Below are 11490 nucleotides of genomic sequence, written 5' to 3'. Positions count from 1 at the left end.
GCTGTATATGAATAGGTCGCAAAAATGTTCTGTTCTGTTTTACTTTTATAAGCGATTTCGCTGGTTTACTTCTTCCTTGAAAATATCATGTTATTGACACATGCTAATGCCCTTATTTTTGTTGTTATGCATTCAATATTATTCACAAATGGCGCCTTTATTCATGGCAAAATCCGTCGCTTTAACAACCGAAAGACATATCAAGAAGACGGTTTTACATGTGTGTGAATGAACGTTTGATAAAATTTTTTGATTATCAATCTTCCTACAACCCATAATTATCGCAAGATATCTAGGTCAAAACCCTCATATACAGATACGCAAATAACAACATTTTTACACTACCTAAAAGATCTGTAAACAAACATGGCGCACAAAAAATGTTACAAATGTCTACACATGGCAGCCAATATAAGTTATGCAAATTATTGACGTGATTAACTCAACTGTGTCGTACACTCAATTTCTTGACACAACAGGAGAAATGACTTAATATACAATTAACGAGAGAATTCTTACAAATGACATTCCCCGTTACCGAACATTAGGATACTGGTAAATGTTTAATCTATTAACCTCTTAGAGGAAACTTATTCAGATGAACTTAAGACATACATGTCAGCGAATTAGTTTTTCAAACGTCAACACCGCAATCGAGTAAACCCACTTTAACTGAGCCTGTCATCATCTAACAACCACATAGCATGCAAACTAGCGAAATATCTGCTCAATAATCCGGTATCACCTACATATAGTTTTCTATTCGGTTGAATTTTACGGAATTCGAATCTAGAGACATCGATATATAATCATAGAGACACGGTGGTAGAGAATGACCCATAATTCGATAGTAGATTTTATGTTAAATTATTTTTAAATTCTTTGTGGTCAAAAGGTTATTCCATAAGCACAAGTAAAGATATAAACTGTTAATGATCAACAACTTGTAGCCATATCCTTCACTTACCTGAACCTTTTAGGAAACTGCAGTCAAGAGAAACTCACGGAATATTACTGAATTAATTACTGAAACGATAATTTGCCAAAAATATTCTTTTGAAGCATCGGTTATTCACTTTTAGCAGGCCTATTGTTCTTTTTTTTCTGGTTAATTCTACACATAAAATGGACTTGCATGTATGTTGGCATAGTGGTCTACTGTTATGACGCAATCGGTCTATGAATCGGAAGGGCCCTGGTTCGAATCGCATATCACTTGATTATTTCTGAGAAAAATATACCCACGCTTAATCATTTTCTCTCTTCTCAGATTTATAAATGGGAAAAACATGCTTGCCGTGGACTGCGTTACGAATCAAGTCTAGTTGGCTCTAAGTATCCATGTGCATAATATCAATTGTGCGAGATAAATCGGAAACTTCGTTCACGTAAACTTTTCGGAGACAATACAAAATGTCTTCAAATGCATTTGATCCTCTTGATTATTTTGAGTAGAGTGTCGGAAAGAAATTGGGCTTTATGCGGACAGAAAACTACTCGAATGTTGCTTGCACGCACATGTAGTGTTTTCAAAGTAAAGTTGACATGTACGGAGATGTATGATTTAATGGTATGTAGGGTGGTTATACAAATGCTGCAGTTGATAATATAATTCTGGATAAGTTTAATTAGTGTAATTAGTGGATATGCTCCTTTTCATTAATTGACTTAAATATAATACGACATTATACAGTAACGTCAGCAAACGATCTGTCCTCGACGCAGGATTTATATTGATATACAATATAAATCAAAATTATATTATCTTTCCTTTAGAAATAAAATCGGAACGCGGTAATGAAAAAAAGCAATTTCACAACATAAGGCACAATTAACATTTAGATATACATGTTTCATAAAAAAGAACAAACGCCAAAGGCATTTAGAATGTAATAAAGTAATCAAATTGAAAAGACAACACAATAACATTAAAATTAAGCCCTTAATAACATGTTAAAAACATATCCTATTATAATACAAGTAATAAATTAAAATACGCTTTGAGCTTGACCTATCACACAATATATCACTGACATCAAAAGAACCGGTATATGGCATTATGCATTTGTTAGAATGCTTGACGTAATAGCATGCAGCTTATTTTTTTGTACAATAAATATGAATTACACGTTAGCGTTATAGGCGGATAATTATAATAATGATACTACTACTACTACTACTACTACTACTACTACTACTACTACTACTACTACTACTACTACTACTACTACTACTACTACTACTACTACTTCTGCTACTACTACTACTACTACTACTACTACTACTACTACTACTACTACTATTCATCATCATCATCATCATCACCATCATCATCATCATCATCATCATCATCATCATCATCATCATCATCATCATCATCATCATCATCATCATCATCATCAAAACGATAGCACGCGTCACTCCAAAACAAAGCATATAGCTCGCTACTCGTATTTGCGATATATAGTTAAATCCTATGAATTCGAACTTTTTGTGAAGCAGGCGCATGGTTTCGAACTCATTTACATGATCGATGGATGGGTAGACATGATACACATATTGCAAATATTGCAAATTATGCAACCGAATATAAGTAAACATAAGATCATTTTTATACCACTATTTTAAATATATCGAAAAATAAATATGCTTATGTTGTCCACGCATGTCAAATTCATTAACGCACTTAACAGGACGCCACATTTACGGTTGAGTGGACACTATGGATGTGGACACTAATTGGAACTACGGGGTGACTCGTAATCATCGTCTTGGTCTGTCTTGTTGTTAAACAACATGTCGTCGTCGGTATCGTTTGCCTTCGTTGGTACTACTGAACTATGTTCGACGTTTCCACGTTCACTAATATAATTCATTAATGGATTAAAAGCTTTTGTCGGACTTCGAGTTGAACTAAGATTGCAATTTTTATCTGGAATATCTGGGATCGCACGTTTCAATGGCAAGTTTGAAACACGATTATTCGACAGTGGATAAATGTCGTCATATTGCAATTGCCCTGGGTTTTGAGTCAAATGTTTCAATTCTTCTGATACCAGTTTGTCCGTATTAATACGCTTGTAAAGTGGATTTTGAACCATGTTTCTGTCCGAAAATGGAATCTGAGATAAGTTTGCTAAGTCATCATTATTACACATAGCGGCATGGCCATTTACGCAGCCATGTAGGTCATTACTTTCATCACCATTGTTCTCATTCTTGCCTGCACCACTATGAGCTGCCGAGTCGTTTCTAAGACGAAAACAACCACGGGCACTTACAACGTCGTCCTTGACGCTTCCACTGGCGCCTATGCTTCGTCTTTCACCGTTTGAGTCATTGATGGTCTCAAAAACACTGTCTCGCCTTACACTAAATGAGAAATCTATTTTCAAAGATGGCGCTGTACTTTCCTTCGACCCGTCACTCCCGCTAATTGACGTACTCCTTGTATCCATGGTTATAGAGTTAGTGTCCGAGCTGCCTAGCAAAGCGGACAGTTCGCGCTTTCGCTGAGCTGTATACTTCGTACGGTTGACCTCGTCGTAATATCTAGACACGTTGTATTCCTCTGGATTCACAACTCTTGACACTAGCTCTGGTTTCATATATGCTAAAATACATAAGGTTATGATAACGTTAAAAGGTACATATTAGTAAATTAATTAGTGCAAACAAAAATATTACACATTTTATACCTTGCATTTATTTCAAAATAATATTTTAGTGAAAATCCATTATTCAAAAATAATTTGATGTAAAGAAAAAAACGACTCACAACAGCAATTAGTTATATATTTGCGAAATATACAAAGGTCGATAAAAATTGTACGTGTGTTACTTACTTCGAAAGGCTTTGCTTTGACTTCCACCCTGCAGAGAAATAAACATTCGAAATCTTACACCATACATGGATTTTTTAAACGGAATATGAATGCATGAATATTGAAGATACACATGTAACACGAAGATGTCTGAATTCCAGCAGAACGCGTATAATGTATTTTAATGAAATACTTGTTTAAACGAAACACACAAGGTAAACATGTCTTTATCATTTTAGCATACCTCCTGAACTTTCACGTTCGATCCACGACGGAATTTTATACAACAAGAATGCCGTATCTGCAAACGGATACTTATATATTAATATACATACTTATTTGGAAATAAAGCATGTAAATATACTGAAACAATCACATATTTAATAAAGTGAACATCGAGAAGTAATGATCAGGTAAACATAAAGTTAATGGTAAAGGTTTAGACTTCTCCTGACCGTTAATACATGAATGCATAACAAAGACTCTAATCTATCTGTAAACACAATTGTTCCATGCGGTAAAAAAAAGTTATTTCCGACCGCCAGAATAACAGTAATATATCATACATTAAAACATAATGTTAGTGAAGTAGTGTTTGTAAACGTTTTTAGACGTTCGGTGCTCCATAAACAAGTAGAGTAGGTAAATAGCATTATGTTTAAAAAAATCCAAATGAAAATACAACCTTAAATGAACAGGAAAATGCGTATTCACGTGTTTATACAAAGTCCAGAACGAAGTAATATGAGTTAAAGGTATGCAAATTAATACATTAAAATTTATATAACATCTGAGTAAACAAATCGATGCATAAAATGACAGATAATTAATTTTAAGGACTTTAATTTACGAACTATTTATAAACTAAAGAAGTTTCTATCCAAAGTGACATTAGTTGCAGCTTTTCGTATAACTTATTAATGGAACTCAACAATTAATATACAATAACTTCATGTTTTTTAAATATTACCTGGTCGTTAAAAAATATGCATTGCACATATACTAATTTAGAAAAATAAAATGTATAAGATAAATACGTACATTCTTGTCTAGAGCACAAGTAACAACTAAGACTGCTATACTCTGAAAACGGAATGAACATGATTTAGAACTTAATAATCAGTGAAATGCTCATAGTAGGCAGAAGACGATGTAGTATGCTTACAAAGTTACACATCACAATGTATGCTGGTTATAACTTTTGAAAATTCGATTGACATATAAACAGCATTAGTATGTTTTAATACTTACAAACATAAATACGCTTATTGCATGGATTGCATTGGTAACCACATTATCTGCATTCGAAGATTCCAGACCAACAGCGGTTGCCTCAAACAGCAGTTGTAGCCCAATTAATACTGATCCCTTTGCTATTGCTTTCCTGCAAAAATGTGTTCACTATTTAACATTAGACGCACACTACATAAGCTATATTTTGATATATTTTCTTATTGTGACATCTTCATAAAGTAAACTTGTTTTTACGTAGTAGTATATTATTTATTATTTATTATTCTTTTTGCCTCAACAAATATATAAACCATAGTAATACTGTTATTGGAAGTAGACATGTATACTTCGAGGCACTTTGAACTAGTTTTTTTTTTAGAAAAGGCAAGTGCTACGATGTAGTCATGGGTAATATCATTATACAGGCTTCTAACACATTCGCGATTTTGTGCTACTCGAATGATGACAGTTATATTGCCACGTTCATGCACGTGTCAAATTTAATAAATGCAGCGTGAAAATCATAACACAAGTAGAAATATGTATTTCTTCGGTCATATAGTAAAGAGCGGACTTTTGGACCGAATATCAACCCAAACATAAAAGATCACTTCACAGCGACACGATCACGCAATGAAAATATTAAATGACCTCAATCTGACTTCATATCAAATAACATCGAAATAATAATTTATTGAAATTAATACAATACAAACGTAAAAATATTAAATCAAATTTTACGGAAACGCAATTGGAAGTAAAATAATACACGCATGCAATTTTTACGAGCATCTCGAATAATGTTTGCGCAAAAAAACTAAGCGACATATTTTCTATTGCACTATGGCAAAAACTTATGCCCAATCATACATTGAATTTCATTCGTTATTAACTCATGCACAGTAGTATTCTGATGATGCTGCGGTGGTATTTTCTTTTCTGAGCGCTAGAAATAACAAGACGAGCAACTGAATGATTTCTCATTGAAAGATGGACTTTTAACTGAAAACACTTAACATAGTATTTCGTCAAATAAGTGGATATTTTGCAGGTTGGCAAAGTTGACTTGAAAGTGTTACTTTACATGCGTGATATGGGCTATACTTTTTCAAATAACCATGATATTATAAATATACGAAGTACCTAATATTTATAATTTTTTTATAAGTTTAAACATAATTGAGGACAGGATAATTAAAATTAAATATATCAAATTAACCAGATGTCAAGGCAAACGTATCTATGAAATTCAATATATCCAATTTACCATAATTCGACGAAGTTATGTCTCTTTGTATACAATGCCAATGTCAATGACAGAAAAAAAACATAATTTCTGTTTTCTAGTTTAGGTTTGAATAAAATTGTTCAGTGATTAAACTAATGTCATGTGTATTCCTCATTGATAGCTTTGACCGAACACGTCTTGTATTTCCTTTTCACAAATATATGGTGATAAGCATATTTTGTGGAAAGTTCATGTTTTGTTTAATAATTAAATTGTGATACTTACAAATAGTTTTTCCTTTCTTGGAACTTCGCTTCATCTCTCCAAGAAAGTATTTTCTTCAGGCACACACTGACTAGGACCACGAATACCTGTTAATTACAAATCGTTTGTTAAGTTTTAAATATTAACAGCATTGTTAAAATATGACTGAGACATGGCTGGAAGCGCAAATGTGTCACACTACCAGTTATTATTCCGGATATATAGTCGTCCCACATGCATAGATATTGATACCAGTAAGAGGAGCCGCTTTACCTTTGTCTGGGTATTTAAACTTTGCTTTTCTTATGATCTGATTTTTGAGACCTTTGAAGTGAAACAAAAACGAAGCACAGACATAATTGACACGCAGTCGTTATATTAAATCACACAGACCAAACCAGTAACATCTTATAGAGTTCAAACTGCATTATAGTGTCAATAGCTTTAAAATAATGTAACACAATAAATGTCAAAAACAAAAACACATATTAGACTAGGCATATGTTTTCCTTATTTCCGTATAATTATATATACCCCGTCTCCGGCGATCGCCGATATTTTCATACAACCATTTCAACGCCTTTTCAATGAAGCATTTAATCTAAAGTCACCCACAATTTGTGAAATATAAACGTCGACTTAAATGGAGAGCCGAATTTAATTCCGATTTTATCTTTCATGGGAAATGCAATTTTCATTTAAACATTATGAGAGGGATTGAAATAGGCTTTGACCACTTACCGCTAGTTCAATCAAAGTCAAGATGAGGAACACATAGAACCGCTTCATGTCAATGTTCAGCCAGAAGCTGCAGAGATAAAAACAAATCGAATATACTTTTTTTATTAGTTCAATGCAGTCATTTAAAAGTGTAAGTCGAATGCTGATTAAAACGGAAATGTTGGATCATTTAATGTTAAGTCCCTTTTTTGGAAATACAGCATATATATTTAAAACAGTGACCATCTTACAATACAGACCATACTATGAACACAACAATACTACTCAATTAGTACATATAAACAAAAAACGTTAACCGAATCCTTGTTTGGTAAATTTATTTTTTATTATTAAAATAAATATTTGAACACGCTTACATAGCTTTGAAGCCAATAATTGAAGTGTCCATTGCTTTTCCAACGACGACTACTGGTAGTGTTGTCAATAACGGTATACCTACAAATAATTATGTTGCTCGATGTAACTTCTGTTGACCACCGCATGTACTCGGATTAACAGAAATAAGCGGATAATTTGACGTATCGTCACCAAGGTTATATATAATATATAAATACAAGTTGCAAAGTACCAAATTATCGCTATGGAATATGTCCTCAACTTTAACTTTTTGACAACGTTATGTGTTTGTTTGTTCAAGAGATTTTAGAAATTAATCATTAATCTGCATATTTTTAGAGCTTTTCGTGTTCTTCTTGCCAACAAAGGCGCATTAAATATACAAAACCTCAAAGCGATCTTATTGTGTTTTGTGTGACAATAATGAATTAATTATTGATTCTATCTTGAAGATTTTCCGTAGATCATGTCAGGGACGTAGTTTTAAGACTACTGCAATATGCAAATATGATGTTAGTAATTGCAGGTCATTTCAACAGCGGCTACTCATGTTTTTAGCGCATTTCTAACCGTTGCATATTTAATTAAATTAATTTTAATAATTTAAGAAGTAACTTTTATCGTACTGAACTCTTTGATTCAATTTATTACATATTATTAAATTATAACGTTCTACATTAAACATAGCGGAGTGTATCATAAACAACATGTTTCAATGGAATTTTAACCTTCTTTATTTATATACGAATCGATGCGATTATATCTTTTTACACATTAAAAACAGCAATCTGGCTTTCAAACACAACGATCTTAATGAAGAAATGTTATTTACACATGAACACATTTCTTAAACATAACATAAACAATGATGTTGATTTTGTTTTGATTGTTTTTTTGTTTCGATTGGTTTTAGTTGTCTTCCTCGAAAAATCGTGAATACTACAACGACTTAAATATCTGCAATACTTTTGGTACACGTAATAAGATATTTTTTCGTTATAGATGCAAAATAAAAATTCATGTTCATGTCTATTAATCGTAATGCAAATCAAATGCCATTTTTATCACATTTTTGGTCGGAGCACCATCAAAACATATTACTTGAACTTCGTTATAACACGTTAACAAATTTACACACATATTTGTAGAAGACACTGGGGAATTAATAAGGATAACTGTGTAAGTCTTAAGGTTTTCAAAATAAAACAATTATTACTTATAATAATTATAATCGTGTAAATAAACATCATATCGGATTTCCGGAAATAAAAAACGTTGATCATAACCACTTCAGTAATGCAACTGACGTCTGAATTCGAACGCATCGTCCTACCAACGCTACTTCACAATAACAATCGTTCTAACCAGTATCTCATTCAGACGATTTAATTATCTCATATCCCCGCTCGCAGAAAATGTTCTGATAACATGTCAACGCTTCATAATATCTGGTAAGTAAAGCCGAGTAAGGGAGCTAAATGATAAGTGTATGTACACATTTCCGTTTCTGCACACACACACAAACAACATTAGATAAAAAATATAAAACTAAAAAAGCAAGTCTTTCACATATCTTCTACAATAGCCTGAACAAAACTTAAATTACTCTCAAGATCAAGATATTTTTCATAACATATCGGCAACGTGAGGACACATTACACGAGGCCACAAAACCGGTTTAACATTTGGTAACTGTTGACACATACTATGTGTTTATTTATCGAATATATTACCTTGGGGTCGATTATTAAATTTATCTGGTAAGCGCTGTCGGCTTTGCAGCGTCCGAGTACAGGAGTTTGTAATGCTATTTTGATTATAACTGGGTGGACACAAGAATTTCTTTTGTTATTTATGAATATACATTTTGAATTGCAATTAGAAATTATCCGCGTGAACAAACGCTCGAAATTATGCTTTATAATTTAGATTTTATCGATATTGAGACCATGGTTTCTTTAAGTTATATACATTTTTCAGTATTAACAAACACTGTTTTGCATAATAACCAAGAAATTCAAACTTATAATATTCCAACCCATTTCGGTTACTTATTGAATAGAATACCCGTACTCAGTGCTTATTGAGCACATTACTGCTACTTACCTATTGCCCCAAAAGCAAACTTCGCGGTTGTCATCTCAATCTTGTTAATTCGATGTGTAACAAGGAAAATATGGAACATTTCCAAAGAGATGGTTGTCATGGCAACGAATAGACAGAATGTGATGATAAATCCGACCAGCTGAACCATCGCCTGTAAGAAGAAAACATACAATTGATATAAATTCAAGGTTCAGGGGAATACGTTATTATTATTACAGTCACACAAATTAGAAATGATGTGGTACACTTTATGCTGCTACTGCAATGACTTGTTTGCTTCAGTTGCTTCAATCACTACTAACACTTACACTGGAACTACTTACCAATATAACAACTACACATATTGTTCTGAAGTTTTTCTTTCTTCTGTTCTTCCATTCTCTAGTTATTTATTTTTTACAACAACAACAATACTAACAACAACAACAACAAAAGCTAGAACTTTTATTTCTTTTACTATTAATACTTCTACCGCTACTACTTTTACGCCTGCCTGCCACCATTACTACTGCTACAAATTCTTATTTCATACAAACAGTAACAACAACAAACTAAAGTGTTATTACAACTGCCACTGCAATGTTTTTCTTCTACTACTACGACTTCTTATTATATTACTAGTAGAGCTACTTCGATTACTTCTGCTCAATTACTTCTTGATGTTACCTCAATGGCAGACATGCATTTTATTACCTGGCTTGTAACAACGTCCATTATGCTTAGAAGGCACACACAAGACATCAGCAGTGTACTAGTTATGTATGAAAGATGGAGCAAGCATATGCCTCGTGTTCTCAACCTACAATATATTGACTTTTTGAAAAATAAATTCGCTTGATATCATACAAAAATTATTCAGAATCCTCAAATATATACAAAAAACTTGTTGTCTGGAAAATAACTTGGTTCTTAACGTAATCTGCATGTTATCCTCTCAAATATAATGTTAAAAAGTATAGTTTGAACAAAGTTAAAAATTAATATATCCGGTACACTTTGAAACGCTTAATTTGACTATAACCTATGAACATGATAATTTAAAACAACTGCTGTGCCATTTAACAAAGTATATACTTGTTTTAAATCAAAACGTTTCTTTAATGCACGATACATGTTTGTGCTGACCCACAGGAACACTTGACGTGTGTTTATCTTGTTGACATTTACAGCACTACCTTTACTTTATACTATTTTAATACCTCACTCCTTTGTTAACTTTCATATAGCCATTCATGTATAATTTCAATATGACATGATGATGGAACGTAAAATATCACAGATTTAGTTTTTATGGCTTGCGTAAAACCATAGTAACATGGGTTTTCTGATAAGTAGTTGCACTTAAGCTCATATTCGATAGTAATACTAGTCAATTGTATATACCCATATGATGCGATAAATATTATCAGCGTGATGACCAAAACAAGCACTGAGAACACGTAGCAAACCGACAGAACAGCATGTCTCTGCCCTTCGGGCCTGTCCGGCGCCTTTCCCTGCAAAGTTATTACATTAGTTGAGACATCATTTTGGAATTTAAACACCATACGGCCACGTAGAATGCCTTGTAATGCAGGTACCTCAATTAATACAATTTTATTAAATGTTTATTACATGTTAGATGAGTGAGCTGATGCGCTTAAAGCTACGTATTTCAGTTATAATCTGCTAACCGTTATGTTGGATGGCAATAATCCTACAACAAAATGCCCTGGGAGTTCACATTCACACGTCGTGAATTCCTTTGAAGTTTCTATG

General features: G+C 32.9%; 1 protein-coding gene and 1 long non-coding RNA gene across 2 annotated transcripts in view; both read right to left on the bottom strand.

Annotated features, from left to right (window-relative positions):
- Positions 1-2150: 2150 nt before the first annotated feature.
- The window catches only part of LOC127861711 (uncharacterized), a 57902-nt gene continuing 48562 nt past the window's right edge, over positions 2151-11490 (bottom strand). Inside the window, exons 11-14 of the mRNA XM_052400398.1 lie at positions 7291-7357; positions 4069-4125; positions 3846-3873; positions 2151-3613 (exon numbers count right to left, since the gene is read on the bottom strand). Coding sequence (XP_052256358.1) covers positions 2736-3613; positions 3846-3873; positions 4069-4125; positions 7291-7357 — 1030 coding nt within the window. The 3' untranslated portion in view covers positions 2151-2735. The remainder of the gene's footprint in view (positions 3614-3845; positions 3874-4068; positions 4126-7290; positions 7358-11490) is intronic.
- Positions 9740-11220, bottom strand: LOC127862636 (uncharacterized). The gene is made up of 3 exons (XR_008040714.1): positions 11116-11220; positions 10426-10531; positions 9740-9883 (listed from the first exon to the last, which is right to left on the bottom strand). It is a non-coding gene; the product is annotated as an uncharacterized LOC127862636 (long non-coding RNA).

This window comes from Dreissena polymorpha, chromosome 16 (genome assembly GCF_020536995.1).
Source record: "Dreissena polymorpha isolate Duluth1 chromosome 16, UMN_Dpol_1.0, whole genome shotgun sequence".
Lineage (NCBI taxonomy): Eukaryota > Metazoa > Mollusca > Bivalvia > Myida > Dreissenidae > Dreissena > Dreissena polymorpha.
This window is presented reverse-complemented; position numbering and strand designations above follow the sequence as displayed.